Source organism: Semicossyphus pulcher, unplaced genomic scaffold (assembly GCF_022749685.1).
Source record: "Semicossyphus pulcher isolate SPU_LCO1_2020_fin unplaced genomic scaffold, fSemPul1.0.p SCAF_7, whole genome shotgun sequence".
NCBI lineage: Eukaryota > Metazoa > Chordata > Actinopteri > Labriformes > Labridae > Semicossyphus > Semicossyphus pulcher.
The window spans coordinates 21,400,588-21,420,305 of record NW_027211748.1 but is presented as its reverse complement, the minus strand read 5'-3'; the positions used below and the strand labels follow the sequence as shown (position 1 = coordinate 21,420,305).

The window sequence follows — 19,718 nt, the reverse complement described above, 5'->3', positions numbered from 1 at the left end:
AGTCTCATGATAATTTGTGTGATAGGTTCTTTTGTGGGAAATGTCAGCCCGTGGCTTCAGCTGTGTTGAGTATGTGATGCAAGGAGGTGGATGCCTTCTGGGTGAAGAGCCTTACTCCCAGAACAGACAGCACATGCCTGACACTGCCTTTAGATTTGGGGCACGCTGTCTGAATCTCTTTGTGCTGCAGATAGCCTACGTGACCTTCAGCTAGCAGCATGGCCCCCTCCAGGCCAGGAGACATGAGTGTATTTACGGCATTTGTTTTCTGCTGACTTGGAAGCCTAGCTGACCATCATAATAAGATATTGATCCTGAGTAACTCTATTAAAAATCCCTCTATCTTTATCTATAGACTATTACCTGTATTTCTACGTTGTTTATAGTAGGACTATCAAGTTTAACTGTAAATATCGTGTCCCGATCTCCAGGCAATACTGCTACACAGCTTACAGGCAGGTGATCCACTAGGCCTATGCATTCTGGGTTGGCACATTAGGAAGCCATTACTATAACCGAGGTCTAGGGCCTCTACAGTTGCGCTGAATAGAGCTGGCAAACGCTATGTGGGTGTGACTCAGGTCAAAGAATCACAGGCTGAGCTTCAGTTTGCAATGTTTTATCAAATATGAATGTAGTATCTACAAGGAGATAAAGATACAAATAATAACACACATGAACAATCATTGGCTTTATTTACACTGTAAGACACTCACACAGTATAACTACTGTCTAAGGCTACAAAATTCCCCGCAGCACAGCACAGACCGCAGTCACACTAGCTAATATCCTAGGCTAATAGTAGCATTACAAAATTAAACACTTTTATATCAAAGTACAATGATACAGGCATGAGAGCATTTAAGCTAGCTATCATGACTCAGCGAAACAACATGTGCATTCAGAAATACAGTAAACTACAACAAAGACAAATTTACTTTGAGTTATCAATGTAGGTTTATGAAATAAGGCCCAAAGGTGAACAGAAATTATGCTACTTACATCTGGCAAAGACACAACTTCCTTGAAGTAAAGGCAACCTGCAGCAAGCTAGAGTCCTCTGGAAGCTCAGGTTTCTCTTAAAGGGCCAGTGACCCACCAACCAACTTTGGCAAATGCACAACACCAGCAATCCTATGCTGGAACATGTTACAACAACAAACAATAATGCTGCCAGTAACGTGAAAGAAATAAATTTTTCCAAAGATAAGAAATAACATTAATATTGATCTTGTGTTATGTTGTGTCTGCCATCAGAGGACAGTTTCCAGAAGGAGGAACTTTTAAAGGCTTTGAATCAATAATATTCAATAAATCACGAAGTGTCTTACCAATTGAGATCTTAATTTTAAAGCTTAGATCAGCTATATATGAAACACATTGTTAGCTTAGCCAGCAGGCAACTGCTAAACCAAAATGTCCTGTACAATCACAAACTATTCATGTATTCTCATATTAATTATTTACAGTTCAGACAATAAGAAACATTCTGTAACACAAATGTATGCCATCACAAAATCACAGTATTTACAAATAATGACAAAAATACAGATATATTGTTTTCAGGAATGTGGACTAATAACCTTGGTTTAATGTTTGAATGTTGTGCAAGATACAGCCTCATCCTTGGCGATCATTTGGCATGACGACAAGCTAGCACTGCTCTCCCGTAGTGCTTGGGGTGATCTGGTGTAGCCCTTTGTCAGAGACTCCAGAAGGGGAAAATGCATAAACTGGGGGAAGGAAAAAAGCTTAGATCATATTCAGTGCTACTATATATAGCAATTTCTCGACTGCCTTTGTGGTTGAAATGAAGTGCGGCCAAGAGAAGCCCGTAGAAAAAGTAGATTATGCAGTTTAAAAGTTACACATTCGTGATTGAATCAGTAGTATTGACACGATATTGCAAATTTGATTTTTCCCTGAACATTTAGGTAACATAATTTCCAGTTAAGTTCTACCTGGTTCGAGCCACTCCTTATTGCTTGCTTCTCCCTCCAGAGGTGGGTGTGCACATCTGGGAAGTGCAGCATTGCCATGTTCATGGATGTCTTGAACATGGTTTACCACGCTTTCCCACTGGGCCTCCATCACATCTGGATCCCCATTCGGAGTGGAAGCTGCAGTCCAGTAAAGGAGGTTTATAGTAGTTGGCTTCCACAGCTTCAGGTCCTCACACCCCGTCTCCTTTGCAGCAGCATTCAAAGCTTTCTGTCGACCTGTTTCAGAACAGGAACAAAATGTTGTAAAGAGTGCATCATATTAAACAAGTGGCAGACGTAACAAAACTACCAACATCGAGGAACATACTTTTACCAATATGCCAGATGGTTATTCCAAAAAATGGCTTAATAAGAACATATTCTTTTTTATATTCTCAGACGTTAAACCACAAAAACGTTGCAATATATTTTATCTTGAAATATAGTTTGACCTGTTTTCTGTATCAGCACAATGGAACTGATTGTGTGCAGGCGTTGGTGGCGGTGCTGGCACTGATGCATTGAAGCCCAAACAGTTTTTATAGTCTGGGTCTCAAAGCAAACTGTAAAGCGGATGGCCCCACTCAGTAAGAGGTTTCAGGCAGGCATGATTCTGTGCAGCATTGGCTGGTTCTGCAATCATCGCTCTTACCACATGCTGCAAACTTTAGTTGATTAAAAATCTACAAATATCTTCTTACTTGATGTATTTTGATGTAACTTCCCTCCTGGTACTCTGTATTTCCTTGCGTCTCCCCAGGGCACATGGTAAATAAGGACATCAGCTGGCTTTGGCACATTGAGCTTGTCAGACGTACTGAAAAAAGAAAAACTTTTACCATCTCACATTTTGTTTATACAAGTTATCATGGCCAATGCCCGCACACTTTTCCGTGCTACAAGAAATATTAAATATTAACAACTTTTCAGTCCCGCTTCGATGTTCGTCGGGTCAGAATGTTTGAAAAAGGGAAAGCACATCCCTGTTTAAAGACTTTGCACACCAAGAGCTGACCAGCTTTGTGAAGGTGTGATGAACCATCCAAACCGCTCAGGGGGAAAATCCTGACTATATATGGACATAAAAAGTTGTTGTTTCCATTTTTTCAAACACTCTAAACTGACGACCATCTTAGCCAGATCTTTGTTGTCAAACTTGAGGTCTTACTTGAAGTCTGCATGAGATTCGTGCTGTGGCTCTTTTGATGGTTTCTCTTCAGATGTCTCGCCCATCATTTCCTCCCCTGGGCTCCATGACAGATCACCAGGTTGGTCCATGAAAACAGAGGACGTATGCAGGACTTGGCAGTGGGTTTTTTTCTGGGTTTTTTTGTTGGGTTTTTTCAGTTTGCAATTAAACTAAAGTAATTAAATTATTTTCACAAAATGATATATTCACAAATCCAAATGCTTGAGCGAAACAACAACAGTTTAAAAGCTTACTGTTCACACTAAACTTTGCATTTCTTCTGTATCTACCTGGAAAACAACTAAGTTGTTGAGACCTTTACAATATATTTATTTACATTACAACTATTTCCATTATTGCCTTTAAAACAGAATAAGTCCCCCTGGGATATTTTATATTATAAACTCTACTTCGTACACTCAAGATGTTCGGCTTAGTGCATAATTGTGGCAATAGCTATTTATGCCCTCGGCACCGTTGGCCCATTTCTCCCCTTAAGTGACACACATCAAGCTTGCGGTGTTACTTTCCCTTACTGTTTAGAACCAGGACTTTTTAATGCTAAATGCCTACAAAAACTACTTGTGGCTCTTTCCTGAAGAGAGGAATGCTAAACAATACATCAATAGAAAGATAAGAATAATAAGATTAAACAATGAAAACAAAACAGCTGTTACAAAGAAACTAGACTGCGAACATTTCCTCACTTTCAGTCCCAAAGCAGCATTAGTTTAAATTCACCAACAGTCTACTTGATGCCTGCTAGCATGTGGATCCACCAGTTGGCCTGCACTGTCCAGCCCAGCTGTTCACACTCAGAGATTTGCTGTAGGAAATGCTCCTTCGCTTCAGCCTCACCCTGTTCCTGCAGAAGTGCCTTACGCAAGTAGCGCATGTCTTCTGCAGCACTCAGCTCTGGGATGCCAGTCAGCTGCATGAGGGAGAAAAGAGTGACCAGCAGACGAGAGTGTGAGCGCAGGGAGAGGTAAGCTTGTGTGCACGTGTCCCTGAACTGCTGGAAGTAGAGGCTGTTGCGACCTTTAACTCTGCCCATGACATACAGGAAGTCAGGTGTGAGGACGAATGGCACACGCTCCCTGCTCACGCCAAGGAAGTGCTTTGTGTTTCCCAGGATGTGGCCGAAGTCAATGTGAAACAGGTTTCCTTGGTCTGTGATCATGATGTTGTCATTGTGTCGATCTCCTATACCCAGCACATACGTAGCCACACAATAACCGGCACAGGACTTCACGAACCTCTCCACAGTCTTGTAGTGAATTTCCTGGAATGGACATTTGGACTTGAGCCACTCAAACAAGGCATCATTTCTGAAGGCTGCAGTTGTTCCTCCATGACTCCTCTGAACTGCAGCAATGGTCGCTGCATTCCTCACAATCTCAATCATGCCTATGTTTTGTCCTGTTGAGATGCAGCCATATGGCATGAGGTTAAGGTCCAGAGATTTCTCCTGCCAGATAGAGTCCATCACCACCAGTGCCTGAATGATCAGCATGTCCTGTCTGAGGTCGTCCCCCTGTTTGAAGATTATTCCCACAGGTGTAGCAGGGGTAGGTGATGGCATGGGACAGAACTCCAACCACAATGGCTTCTTCTTTGAGGCCATCACTTTGCATTTTTCCAGCAGTATATTTCCAACTTTTATGCGGGGGTCAAGGGGCAACAGGAACTCGTTTGGCAAATTACAGCTTCTAAGAAGCTCTTGAACCTTGAGGGGAGCTGTCAGAGGAAGGTCAGTCTTGTCAGGGTAGAGGTTTTTAACCATTATAGCAACCTCCTGTAGGGAAAGCACAGCCTGGACCTGTTTGGTAAAGCTGTCAACCATTGCCTGACCACAGCCCAAAAGGTAAGCCTCAAGAATCACAGCCATGCGCTGGCGGAAGTACGGACATCCTGCCACTTCACTGCGTACATACCAGAAGAAGAAGTGGCCGATTCTCTTGCTCCGCAGAGCTCTCTGGATGAGGTATCGAGCCAGGTAACTGTCATGGTAAGGTTCAACTTTGAGGGTCTGCACGAGCTGCAACAAATACTTCAATACATCGTCATTGGAAAGGCTCTCCAATCTCTTGACTGCTAGTCTCCTGACGAACACGTCAGCAAAGTCCATGCTTAGAAGCTCCAGGGCCATTGTTACATCGAGTTCCCCAGGATCAAAGTTCTCCAATAGCCAGTGGACATCCTCAACCACTCTGCAATTCATCCAATCAACATTGTGCAGGTACTGAGGAAGAACTGAGGTTTTGCGTGAGTTCTTCTCCCGCCTGGATGTGTGACTGCATGAGCGCTCAGAGAGGCTAGATTTATTTGGGAGGACAACAGGGAAGCTGTAGCGGTCTAGGTGGAAGCTGATAGCCATGCAGTCAGCTACGTCTGGGTTAGTAGCAGAGGACAGCTTTTCGGCTTGGTAGGTGATGGCCTCTTCCTCTAGGTCAGGGTAGGACCACATGTGAAGGGTGTGGGGGCCCTGGCTAAGAACAGACCTGTGATCTATGAGGAGGAGATTTGCAAAGTAAAGCACCTTCCCTTTTCCCTCCTGTTGGTTTGATGCTTTAGTGCTTGAAGACGAGGAGACGTCACCACTGCTGGCATTAATAGTGAAACCAAGCTTTGCTCCACGTGGCAGGTCCCTGAGGAGAACATCAAAGTCCAACCACTCATTCCACAGTACTTCATCTGCAAAGACCTTGGGAAGGGAGGACACTGAGGAGAGAACCTTATTACCATATAGTATAGATGCTCTTACATAAACAGACTGAGGACATTTGTTTGGAAGTTTGGGGATATCGAAGCCAAGCAATTTGACTCTGAGTTTTCTTTTGCAGTCCCATAAGGATATCTTGAAGATGTCATCCAAGTCCTTCCCCTTGAAGCAGAGGTCATCTTGTGAGCTGAGCTGACCACTGGAACCATCAACGAGTGGCCAATCCAAAAACTTGACAGTCTCATCAACAAGTTGCGGCACAGGGACCAAAGAGAGGTGGAGGTCATGTTTGTTTTTCAAACACTGTCGAACCCAAAGGAAATCACAGAGGGGGTAATCCCCTGATAAGAACTCCTCCCTACCAGAGACTTTCAATGCCAGATTAGCAGAAGCATCATAGTCAAGTTTTTGGTCGTCCATCACTCTTCTGAAAACATTGAAAAGAATATTTGGTGTTGTAACAAGATCGACCTCGATGCTGAAGCTGATAATGTTCAGGTAATGAAACACGATAGGGAGCTTTCTGTTTGGCTGTTCCTGTAGGTCATTTGGAAGAGGGGCGCATGTTACCCAAGGCTCTGTGGCATATAGCAGGTCATCTCGTTTCCTTAGCTCTTGTTTTCTTGGAGTCGCCAGTTTCCTGCGGGTGAATGAGATCTCACCAAGTCTGTCAGATGCTTCTTCCTCCAGATGGTGTCCAATCAGATACGCCAGACACTGCTGCTGTTTCTTCTTTACCTCTAAATCAACTGCCATGAGCGGTTTTACCGCAATGCGTGCTGATATGTGCCCTGTGTCATCATATGACCATGGAATGTCTAATGTCCTGATAAACTCACCGTCATCGTAGGCTTCGTACCAGTCTTCCTCCCTGAAATATAGCAGACTGTATTTTTCTGGATCCAGTATCGCAAGTGGGTCTGGATGGCAATTCTTTTCCTGGGCCTGCATACAGATGCATAGGCGCAGCTGGTTGACGCTGCACTGTGCAGGGAGTATGACTGACACTGACTGGCAATCCATACTGGAATTATAATCCTCATCATGAGATTCCTGTGGTGGATCAGACCCGGGCTTGAACTCACAGATAAACTTCAAGTTGTTCTCAGAGCAGTTTCCGGTCAACATCCCAGATAGACGGCATAAATCATATCGACTGCCAGGTCGATTCGGGGGCTGATCAGGATCCATCGATACGACGACAGCTGCTGCTCCTCACAGAGTGAAGTCGTTGCGAGTTTCTACCTGTTTGACTGTTGGCAAACCTGTTTGACTGTTGGCAACTGTGATACAAAAGAATGAGGAAGTCTCTGAGCAACAGCAAAAAAAGGGAACACATAATTCAGCATAGAAATGATTACTAACAAAGCCTTTAATGGCGTTGTAAAGCCGTTGACTTTCTTGTTCCCTTTCCACTTTGATAACAAATTACAATAACCTTTCTGACATTTTACAAGTAAATGTTTTACACTAGGCATGGGGATTTCTTTAGCCTATTTTTTTAGCCACTATGAACAAAAAAAAAGACCAGGCCAACCATCTACACCTTTCAGTTTTCTTTGGCATTAAACAGGCATTACTGCCAGCTTAGTAATACTGTTATGAAAACAAGTGGAGTGGCTCAAATAGTTGTGTCAGTAATGCTGCCAAAAGCAGGTCTGAGAAAAGTGATGTGTACAGTGTTATGTTTTGAGGGGGAGGGGCACCTATGGAATTAGATTTGAATCAATATTATCAAACAAAACTTCCTGAATCTAAAAAAACATGAATAAATAAAAAGAATTTGAGAGAAAATAAAAAACTATGGACACAAATATGTTGTATTGAAGGGACAAAGCATGACGATGAACAGCAGAAAAGACAACAGCAACGAAGACAAACTTAAAAAAGAATGAATAAATAAACAACGCTTAATAAACAAGAAGATAAACAAGTAAGACAGATAAGAAATAGATCAATAAAGTGGTGACCCTTTTGTGTTTGTCACAAGAAATCTGATTATAATAAAGGCAAAGAGCCACCCAATAAATTTGGTGCCTGAAACACTCCTTCAGTCAGTTGTTCACAAGGTGCAGAACATAGGACAAGTACTGTAGTGATTAAACATATAGGAAAACTGATTTACCCCCGCCTGTAAGCCACTCCACAGCTCAGCCAACGATCAGGGAATAATGAGCAGAAGAGGAAGATCTGAGTTTCTCTGTGGCATTTGTTTACGCTCCCAATTAATTGAGTAACACATGAGTGATGAGGTGGGTGTGTGTGTTTAACCTGCCAGTTGGACTTGTTGATGAGTTTGCAGATAAGTTGCTCTGATGTAAGCTCTGCTCGTAGGAGGTTGGCAAGGCTGATCCCGTCTGTAGTTTTCCTCTGTACTACCTCCTCGGTGTAAGACCGACATGATTGTGAAGTTCACTTGCACTTCAATGTGGATCAATCAGTTGAGGCTTTCAGCTGCTGTAATCATAAGGGTTCAAACTTGAGTCCCTGTGTGGTTGATGTACGATACGATACGATACGATACGATACGATACGATACGATACTTTATTGTTAAGAAATTAATAAAAATAAATAGAAAAAATAGAAATATAGGAATAAAAATAGAAATATATAGGAACACCATGATGCTATGTGACTTTCTGCAGAGTAGATTCAAAACAGCAGGACGAGTCCGACTCAGGAAGGAGTCACGCTTTAACAGCATGGATGGCGAGTCTCCACCAGCGGAGTGAGTCGGGTTTTCTGCGCTTCAGTGGAAATGAGCAGAGAGTCGCTGTGGAGGATCTTCAGAGCAGAGTGTGTAACTCAGCTTCTCTCGGGTCAGCGGACATGTGACATGTGGTGTCCAAAAGAGAGATATACACAGCTGTATTAGAAATGCAAATAAAGGCTGGGGTGTTGTCTGTCACAGCCTCGTCTTTAAACCAAGTGAATCTTTTTGGCTGTTTTTACATTTTGCAATCTAATAACTTTGATGAAATGAGAGAGATGTAACTTCTCCTTCATTCTCCTTCAGTATTTCTACTTTAAATGGCCATAAATAGACATTATAGACAGTTTATGGTTTTAATGTTGGTGCCTGAAGTGGAGACTACTTTCATTATGGCGTTAGATTTTAGATGTCACTTCCCTCATAAAAGTACATCATGCTCATGCTCAGGGGAGGAATTTTGATTTCAAAGGTGGTGGGGGGGGACACAGTTGAAAAAGTGCAGGATAAAACCACCCATTGCTTCACCTATTATTCAAATCTGCTCTAATAGTGCCCTGATATCTGCCCTACACCTCAAAGCAATATGAATATCAAAATATCTATTAATTATAAAGCAGAGCTTGGCGGCTTCACAGTGGCTCATTTGAAATAACATTAAAAAAAATAACACTTTTTATATATTTTTATTCTTGTTCTATTTTACACTGATTTTTTATTGCATAACTGAAGCAGCTAAAGGACATACAGTTCACTATGATTATACCCAGTTTGATTATATGTGACGAATAAACTTGAACATTCAATCATTTATAATTGTCACCTCTCCATGTTCTACACGCAGTCCCTGCTCCCTGCCTGTCACCCGCTGGGGACGGCTGCTGTTCCTGATGAGTTACAGAGTTAAAAGATTAACAAACTGTCCAGGTTTAGATTTCTCGTAACTGATGAAAGGTTGCATTTTAAAGAGTGCAGCAGCAGTGCATGCCCACTCCTTAACAGGAAAGCCAGTGAGAGAGGGAGAAGTCACAGCTTTCATATTAGCTTACCATTTTTGGATAGGCCAGTATGCATTTCATACAAGCTCATGAGAGTCTTTACTTTGCATTGAAATACATTCTGGTGCTGTTTAGGCCCTGCACGATATAAGAACCACTGTGATGTGCGATTATGTTGTTCAATATTGTGACGATACCAGGAATGATCCCATTCCCAAGACCTTTTTTACAAGGGAGTCCTGGCCAAGACAGCAGCATGAAAAGTTTCACAAACAACCGACTAAAACAAGCACAAAATTCACCAAACAATAAATTAACAGCATCCAGCAATAAGACAGGTGCATTCACTGTTTTTACAGTCTTCCAAGCTAATAAATCGCTCCAGTTTAAGGTGACCCTGCAGCTTTTTCCAAAGACAGATTGAGTTCGAGGAATGACAAACGTGATATGTCCATGTGACCGAAGGCTGCAGCCACTGAAAGCTTTAGGAGTCAATAGACAACATAAGTAAGAAGGCAGTTCATGTATTGCCTAGTAAGTAAGATGAACTATGTTCCATCCTATGGTTATTGAATTATATAATAATGTATGAACACATATTAAAGCATGCATGTTAGATGTAATAGGGTTCACCCACCTGGTGTGAAAGCACATTTTACGCAGCGCTCCATCCAATAGGTTACAGTTTTGCATGCTTTGTGAAAAAGCATGGCGTCTTTTGCAATGTGTTTTTTGCGAATGCTCATATTGCCCTTGTCCCTCGCCCTAGTTACTGCTAAGTTATTTTATACAACAGTTAGTTCTGACCGAGTAATCTGATTGGACAAGAGGCGTTCCATGAGTGCTGATATAGAGAACAACATTACCGAGACTTTTCACTCTGTGTATCACTCCGCCTCAGCCAGGTGAATACTGTTAATAAACATTACAGCAGCCCGTGTATGTCTACATTAATCAAGCTGGTACCTCTGAATCACACAGCAGACTCTTATTTCACTGGTTGATGATAAATTAAAACAGATAAATGTACATGATCAAAACAGCTGATCTGTGGTGACATGTAGACACAGTGTGCAGGAGAATGTTTGGGTTGCTTGGCAACAACAGTCCAGTCTCAGTTAAGTTGTGGGACTAGTTGAGTTGGTGGAGCAAAAAATAATTTAACTGCTTACTACTATTTGCTGCTTATATAACTGTTGTACAAAAGCAATATCACACTCGATGTCGTGATGTTGTTCTGAATATCATTTAAATATCTGAATATATCATCACGACTGATTCGGCCTTGTGCCTACGACAGAGACTGGCCAGGCACTCCCAGGTACGGCAAAACCCCGCCCACCAGCAACCTGCAACAAAAACAACAACAAGGAAAAGGAGACAACCAGCAGGCTCTAATGGGAGGGCCGTCACAGGATAGAGTCAGAAATGTGGGAAGAGAGAGTGGTGAGAGGGCCGAGGGTCGGAGGTGAACCCTGGGCCTCGGGCGCGCGTTTTAACTGCTGAGCTAAGCCGAGTTTTACTGCAAATCACACAGGGATAAAAAATGTCAGTGTGGCCTGAACATGTGCTCACACAGAAAAAGGGGCCATCGCCTGACACAGGAAAATGTAAATCAGCATGTAAATCACACTGAGATGCAGCCATTCGCACATGAAAAGCCGTTAAGAAGCAGCAGCGTGACTGGCTCTAACACTTCAAACTCTCATATCCGCTCAGGCGGCCGACATACGAGGAACATACAGTAAGAGACGTCAGCGGGAGATCTGGAGGCGTGAAGAGGCCGAATCTGCCTCCAGCTCCTCGCTCTGGAGATTCACCTCATCTTCATCTCTGATTCCTTCAGTGTGAACATGAGAGGAATAAGAGAGGAGAGGAAGTGACTCACTGATGGAAAGGAACATTTCAATATGATCACTGTGTGTTTTTATGCGAGCGCTAACTGCTAACGCTGCTGTGTCACTGTGCAGGTGATGATCCTGTACTTCCACCCCAGCGTGTTTCGATGTCTCCTCCTGAGGTGGGTCCGCCTCCTGGGCTTCTCCATCATGTACGGCACCGTCGTCCTCAAGCTCTACAGGTAATGTAAACTAAGATCAAGGGTTAATCATCGTATGAGTGAGATTGGGACGTTTCAGTTATGTTTTATCTCCTCATGTGAATCATTTCTCTCTAATGTGGAACTAAAGTGAAGATAAATCTAAAAATAGACAAACCTCGCCTCCTCTTCTCCTTTTGCTCCACTGCTCTCCTCTCTTACTTCTACATCTCATTACTTCTCCTCTTTTGTCTCCTTATCTCCTCTCTTTGTCTCCTTCCTTCTCTCCCCTCCTCCTTTCGTATCTCTCAATGCTTTCTTCTCCTTTCTGGCTCCTTGTTTCTCTTTCTTCTCTCTTTTTATCTCCTTTCCTCTCTTCCTAACTCCTCTCCTCTGCTCCTCTCCTCTCGTCTCCTTGTCTCCTCTCTTGTCTCCTTATCTCCATTCTTGTTTCCTTCCTTCTCTCCCCTCCTCCTTTCATATCTCCTCTCAATCTTTTCATCTCCTATTTCACTCCTCTCCTTGTTTCATCTCTTCTCCTTGTCTCCTTACCACTCAACTCATCTCCTCTCTCCTTGTTTCCTTATCTCCTTGTTTCTTTTACTCTCCTATGTTCTCCTATCTCTTGCAAATCCTCTCCTATTGCTCACCTGACCTCCTCTCTTACTTCTCTATCATCTTTTCCTTCCCTCTCCTTGTCTCCTTTCTTGTCTCCTCATCTCCTCTCTTTGTTACCTTCATTCTCTCCTATCCTCTCTTCATGTTTTCATCTCCTTATTTTCATTCTTTGTCTCCTTCGTTCTCTCCTCTTCTCCCAATGAAACCCCTCTCATCTTTTTGTCTCCTTTCTCTCCTTTCTCTCCTTTCCTTGTTTCCTCTCTTGTCTCCTTATCTCTATTCTTGTTTCCTACCTTCTACCATCTCCTCCCTTTGTAACTCCTCTTGAATTTATTCTACTTTCTCTCTCCTCTCCTTGTTTCCTCTCTTATCTCCTTATCTCCTCTCTTTGGTTCTTTCCTTCTCTCCTCTCCTCTCTTCATAACTCCTCTCATATTTTCTTCTCCTTTCCTCTCCTTGTTTCCTCTCCCCTTTATTGTCTCCTGTGCTTCAGTATTTTCCTTTCTCTTCCTATCTCTGTTCATGTCTTTGTCTCCTCACCTTTATTGTCATCTTTTCCAAATTCTCTCCTTTCCCTCTCTTTAGCTCATTAGCCCCTTTTACGCTGCCTGTCCAAGCTGGGATTATGACTCCTCTGTGACGCCTCGTCTTTAATGTAAAGCGCACGGAGGCGGAGTGTAGGGGCGAAGTCGATCCAAGTTTGAGCCGGCATCTGAGGAGAAACAGTGTCTGTGCCGGCAGGGCAGAATAGCGCTGTGTGTGTTTGTGAAGCGTGCGCTGTTTGTTTGTAACGCTGTGTAAAAACACACACAGTGGGGCGGCTTCACTCCGCCTTTGTGTGGCAAAGGCAGTGGAGCTTCATTAAGCCTCTGTGGCAGAATCACAGTGTAAAAAGGGCTTTATTCTTTCAACTCCTTTCTCCCTGTCTCCTTTACTGTCAACTCATCTCCCCTCTCTCTCCTTCCTCCAGTCCTCTAACTGTTTCATTTCCTCTCTTCGTCTCCTTATCCTTGTTTCTGCTCCCTCTATCCTCAATTCCTCTCCTTTGTTCCTTTCTCCCCTCTCCTCCTTAAGTCTCTTTTCATTCCTCAGTTTGTAAGTCCTTAATTTCTTTCCCCCTCTCCTCTCCTTGTGTCTCAGTCCGTCCCACCTGAGATGAAAGCAGAGAAGACGAGGAGGAGCCAACAGGCATTTAACGAAATCAGACATTAATGACATTTTAAACGTGCCTGTGCTATGCCAAACACACTTCTTCAAAGGAAACACCTGTGCTTCCTCGCTCAGCTGCTCCTGCAAGCCTCCTCAGGATGCATTTTAGGAATTGAGACATCATTCAAGCTGTTGCACTGTGATCGATATTCAGATCACAAGGAGAGAGGAGACGAGGAGGAACAAAATACAGAAAGGAGAACTTCATATTCTCTAACCGCCCTTTCCTTTTTTGTCCCCTCCTTGTTTTCCCTCTCCTCTCCTCTCCTCTCCTCTCCTCTCCTGGTTATTAACTTGCCCTATGAGTGAGCCTCACTTTAAATAATTCAGCTCCCTCTCAGTCTGCACACACACACATACACACACACACACACACACACACTCATGCATGCAGCGTTGCCAACAAGCACATTTGAATTTCACATCAGGTCCGGTCTCTCTGCGTCTGCCTGCTGAAGTATCTATTCAGACACACACTCACTTCCCGCTCTCCAGTTCTGCTGAGATGGGAGAAGGAGGTCAAAGGTCGGCCCAAGTGTTCCCTTGGCAGAATTACCAATTAGATTTTTTCCGAGCCGGCTTGGTGTGAAGTGTGACCCGAGGGGCGAGCTCTTACGGCCCAGTCCCTCTGAATATATCACAGATGAGATAGATTCATCACAGGCTGGTTGGGAGACACAGAGGAGCCCGGTGCACAGACCATATTTATATACTTCCAGGCTTTGTCCACATAAAGCTCTACTTACCCACCGTCAGATCACTTTATACAAGTGGCTGTGTATAAGAAGTGGACTTAGCTGCTTAAACCTGCATTCTTTCTGACGACCAGCAGGGGGCGACTCCACTGGTTACAAAGAGAGGTCAGATCGTATGACAAAATGAGCCTACTTCTCACTTAATATATTACCTCAGTAATTTCTTTGGTATGGAAAGTGTTCTGGTTTCTGTTTGTAGTACACTTATAGTCCGAGTAGTACTGACCAATCATGTACCAGCAGCTGCGGCGTACGCAGGACAAACAGTCTGTGAGGAGAGCAAAAACCCATCAGCGTGATCTGGCGACGATTTAGCTTCTTATTAATCTCTTCAAACAGTCATCTGCATGCTAACAGCTAAAAATCTGTTCTAGATCTAAAATTCAACTTGAGACGAATCAGTTTGACGCTGAGTCACGAGAGCCGTTCAGCATTCAGATTTCCCGACTTCCTCGAACGCACCAGATCGATCCGACCTCTGTTCAACAAACAAGCATTTTAAAAGTAGTTTTCTTCTCCTCTTGAGGACAGACCTGACAAAGCCTGATTTTTACTTTTTATTAATCTGCATCATGATGTTGAAATTTAAGACTCATTAATTAAAGTAAATCACAAGAGAATCTGTTTCTTTTTCGGGTTCATACCGCTGAAGTAAGCCAGAGAGCAGCCTCTGTGTAACTTACAATCAGGGTTGGGAGGGTAAATGTATCTGAACACACGGTTGCTTCTCAAGTTGCTAACTGGACTGTAAACAATGCAGCGCACGGAAAAGGAAGTCCTAGCTGGACGTTGATTATCGCTAAACACTGGCTACACCAGAAATACCAACATGTTCACCGTCGTTTCCAGAGGCTATATCGTCGTCAGATGATAGCTGATGGGTTCTGGGATTGTTACCTCAGTAAACATATTCCTATCGAGTTTATGGTCTCATTCACTAGTTTCAAGTTTTCTTTAATACAGCTTGACGTTCATGTTGTAAATGATGGTCACATCATCCAAATATGATCACTGCTGACTCCAGACTTGCTGAAGTTGAGGCTTCAAAAAAAGAGTTTACAAACCAGTGGGGAAGGTCACCATGGCAACAAGTCTCAGTGTTGTGACTTATTCTGGCTGATTTGCTGCTTTCTAAATTCTCTTTCCTACAGCGATATTGTCCTGAGTGCACGCAGGGAAGATACGCCTCTGCACCTCTGCATGCACTCGGTCTAATATGTATGAAATCTAACTTGTTACATTTCCCTTTGATGGTAAAAACATAAAATCTGTACGCTCGCTCTTTCAGACACATTTCTGCCCTCTTTTCCTTTCAGCCCGGGAGATATTACAACATTAATTACCCCGAACATGCTTTACGAACAAATTAATTTTAATTAAAGTGTGCATGAGCAACAGCCGGAGGCGTGAGCTGTCAATCACAGGGAGAGAAACCTGACTCACCTACACTGCTCATCAGGATGGCTTACAGCAGTCTCTCATGTTCTGCTGCTGTTGTCGTCTCTCTCTCGCTCTTTCCTCTCTCAGGGTGTTAAAGGTGTTCCTGTCCCGCACCGCTCAGAGGACGCCTTACATGACCAGCTGGCGGGTGCTGCGGCTGCTCCTGGTGATCCTGCTGGTGGTTCTGTGGTTCCTGGTGGCCTGGACGTCGGCTGTGTGCCAGAACCCGCAGCTGAGTCGGGCTCTGATCGCCGCAGGCCTCACACCCGAGGGGCTGCAGTTCAGCATGTGTCTGCTGGACCGCTGGGACTACATGATGGCTGTCGGTAAGTGTGTGTGTGTGTGTGTGTGTGTGTGTGTGTGTGTGTGTGTGTGTGTGTGTGTGTGTGTGTTTTCTGTTCCTGTGTAGATGGACCTAATGAGGAGTGACAGGACAAGTGAGGAAACTTTGGTCCTACTTACCTCTTCACTGTGAGGAGTGTTTGTGCTCACAGCTCGGCGCTGGGCGGGGTAAAGACTGAAGTTTAGTTTAGAAACTCTGCTTTTAAAGAAATCTGCTGCCAGGGTTGTGAACAAACAGCTGGACACCAGTTATGACTCTTTGAACATTATATCTGTGAATGCTAGAAGTGTATTCATTTATGCTCCAGTGCGCAGGAACTCTTGTTTGACTCTGCATTAAATATTCATAAAAGTGTATAAATACCACTGACTGTATATAGATGGATGATGCGTCTCCACCTCCTCTTGTTGTAAACAAATGAAGCCAAATTTTGGAGCCAGATGTACAGTAGAGCTCGGCTGGTGGAGCCAGCTACCGTCCCGTCCCTTCTGTTACCAAAACACACATTTAACTTACTAAAAAACTTCAAAGATCCCGCATGTCGATGTGTTTAACAGCAGAACAGCTTCTTGTGTTGGTCTGAAGCAGACGTTCACAGATGCAAACTTTAATGACTCTATTGATTGTTTTAGTTACGTCTCCTCTCGCCGTTCCTCCTCTACTCTGCTAATCAGGAACAGATTGGCTGCAGGAGCCGTATTTGTCAACAGAGCTGTCAATCATCCTTTTTACAGCATCAAATAACTAATTAAAAATAAACTTGTCAGAAAAATGAACACTTGGATGTAAATCAGCATGATAAGAACTAACTATAATGACAGAAACCATGTTTCAGAAACATGTATTTGGCTTGTATTTTGATTTTATAGTTTGACTCATGTCCCATCTGTTAACATGGAGGAGGCGGGCTTTATGACCCAAACTGCAGCCAGTCAGCTAGCTGCGGTTCAGACACTGATGAGCCATATAAGTCAAATAGACACAGTCCAACTTCTTAGAATTGGGTTGTCACAAATGTACCTGCACCATAGCTGACTTATCGTGACAGTAGAGTCCGCTTTATAGAGGCTGATGGTGCCAACAGGAAAGGATTTGCACATAAACAACGAGGGTAGTTTAGAGTCATTAAACTGCACCTTAAGTTTCAGCAAGTCATAAACACGTTGCATCCATCACAGTTATGTGTCAGACAGATATAAACTCCTATGTGCCGGGGAGGCTCAGTCTTGTTTAGATGAGATAAACTTCTCTTCTTGACAGGTTTTACTGTTGGAGATAAATACTGCTCCGGCCACCTGCTAACCAGAAGCTGTTATTGTGGTGTAACAGGTCTGTTTGTTTTCAGTTTTGAGCCCTCTGAGCAGGATTTTTTAAAAACCTACTTTTAAATAGACGTAGTTCCAAATTTAACAAGTTTCACTTTTTTAAGTTCATCATTATGATATTGTGTATTAAGTTAACATTTGGGATGCTCCAATAAACAAGATAAAGTACCCCTCTTTAACTGTGTCTTAGGCAGCCACCAGCATTAAACACCCACAGAGGGCAGGAGCTGCCAACAAGTGCCTCATTTATTTTTATTGCCCTTTACCACAAGTTTGTCTCCAAGGACACTACAGAGAATAAGCACACTGGACAGTCATCTATCACAGAGACAAATGGTAAATAAAGGCATATGAAAGCAGACCATTAACCAAAACCTACAGGCTTTATTTTCAAAGTTCAAAGGTATAATAAGTAGGATTTTCTTCATGTGAGAACACGCCCACCCCGCCGAGCTAACACCGACAGCATCACGGTTACCTTTGCACTAGCATGCTAACCGCCGGCTAGCTTGTCCTACTCCATTTGAGGCAGCTACCTGTCCAACAGAAAGAAGGCCAAACTCTCCATCACTCTCCGTGTTCGCCGGTCTTAATGGGGCCCAGTAATTTGAACCACTCCCACACTCACCTATACGCTGTGATTGGCTCAGGGAACCACAACAGCGCCCCTCCTGGAAACGTTCTATGCAAAGCAAAACAACAGAATAGATGCAGAGGGAAGGGTCTCACAAGGGTATGCACACACACTCACCAACACACATGTAAAGAGGCCCATAAGTGCTGATTTATATTATATTATATTTATTTATTTATATTTTATTTTTCTGGGAAAATCCTCCTTATTATACCTTTAAGTAAATCGCCCTCATAGACTTCAGAGAATTGTTATTGAACGTCCATCTGTTATATTGATGCTACTGCGTCTCACCTTGACTGTTCACGCTCTGTTCTCCTCTCATACTGTATATATTTCATCAGAGCCTTTTATATTACGCCCACGCCTCTTTGAGTTTCTCTTTCTTTTGATTCACATTCATCCATAGTTCATAAATAATATCACTCAAGTGAGCCAGACTCAAAGAATCGACTATTTTCAGTAGCTTCTCTATGAAACCACCAGTTTTGACCTCTGCTGTGGTAGCAGCCAATTAGGGACTGTACACAGCAGCTCTCTGTTGTTAAATAAACCACATTTTCATTAATAAATAAGGCAATGATTAACACAATGCTAAAGGGCTGAATTTGTTGTTTTTTGCTCTTTTTTAACCAACATCGTGGTTCTTGCAGCCACGAGATAAAAACAACAATGGAGCCCAGATTCTGAGACGGTTGTAGGTTAAAACTCAGCTGTATGGCCCATGGGTTAGGGTTAGCGTAGAGGCTTTTTTTCGTACTTAAACAGCTTTGTAGGTTGCGGTTTTGCTAGCTTATTCAAAAACTGACGAGACGAGATGAATGTGAGGCTGTGAGCCGACGAGAACACGCATCAGACACACAACACCGTGTGATGCAGGACGTAAGGCACCGCCCCCGGGTGAAACACTGCGTTTTTAGGGAGTACCTTCCGTCAGAGTGCTTATTTGCTTTTCCCGTGCTGTCCAAAAGGTGTTGGTAACTTGAGCTTCATTGTATGCCTCCTGAAGCTTCTTCATGTTAGCTTTGCTCCAGCTACACCACAGGTGAACTGGAACTGTGCACATGTGAAATTTGTGTGCCAGCATATAAGCTACTGGCCGAAAATAAATAATGAAAGAAAATGTTGCTTCTGATCCTCTTTGGTTTTAACAATCATGACGACACTCTTTTTGAACTCGGTGTCGTACTGCACACCGTAACGAGAGCAGAATCTGAGCGGCTGCTGTGAGCCAGCACTGTAAGGAGACAAGATGACGAGATGAGTCATCAAGCATACAGCAGATGGTTGACAAGACTGCCCCCCATCATACATCCTGTCTTACATGCTTTCAGCTGTTTGGAGAGATCATCCAGGTTAACAAAGAGAGGTGACAAAATTCCACCTTGTCAGACGCCGAATATGTCCAAATATGCAGGGACCCCTCACTCTGTAGTTTGTTTTTTTATATAGATCTACAATAAAAAAGAAAATGATCATAATTTTAATACAGTCCCTGAAATGACAGATTTATACCTTTGTCAAAATTGTGTTTGCGAGACGTTGCAGGTTCTCTCCCTAAAGTAACCTGCGAGCACCCTGAAGGCCTCGTGCGTTTGTTACAGTCGCTTCCTAATGACTGTTTCTTGAAGCAGGAGGCAGTGATGGACACCTCGCTGAAGCCGCTCTGACAGCAGGGAGACTAATCCTGTTTGGAGAGAGGGAGAGGAAGGATCCCTGAGAGAAGCTCGGTCTGCCTCTTAAAACTGACAGAC

At 43.3% G+C, this 19,718-nt stretch overlaps 2 protein-coding genes across 2 annotated transcripts in view; one reads left to right on the top strand and one right to left on the bottom strand.

The window, feature by feature from the left end:
- Positions 1-19,718, top strand: part of LOC138612084 (metabotropic glycine receptor-like) — a 96,463-nt gene that overhangs the window by 53,794 nt on the left and 22,951 nt on the right. Inside the window, exons 6-7 of the mRNA XM_069685394.1 lie at positions 11,573-11,682; positions 15,750-15,988. Coding sequence (XP_069541495.1) covers positions 11,573-11,682; positions 15,750-15,988 — 349 coding nt within the window. The remainder of the gene's footprint in view (positions 1-11,572; positions 11,683-15,749; positions 15,989-19,718) is intronic.
- LOC138611875 (phosphatidylinositol 4,5-bisphosphate 3-kinase catalytic subunit gamma isoform) lies at positions 693-7,129 on the bottom strand. The gene is made up of 4 exons (XM_069685128.1): positions 3,151-7,129; positions 2,684-2,799; positions 1,962-2,219; positions 693-1,733 (listed from the first exon to the last, which is right to left on the bottom strand). The coding sequence occupies exon 1, from the start codon at positions 7,082-7,084 to the stop codon at positions 3,920-3,922; it is 3,165 nt and encodes a 1,054-aa protein (XP_069541229.1). The 5' UTR covers positions 7,085-7,129; the 3' UTR covers positions 693-1,733; positions 1,962-2,219; positions 2,684-2,799; positions 3,151-3,919.

What these genes read in the sequence shown, in the direction of transcription:
- LOC138611875 (XM_069685128.1), bottom strand. Translation starts at nt 7,084, where the DNA reads ATGGATCCTGATCAGCCCCCGAATCGACCTGGCAGTCGATATGATTTA.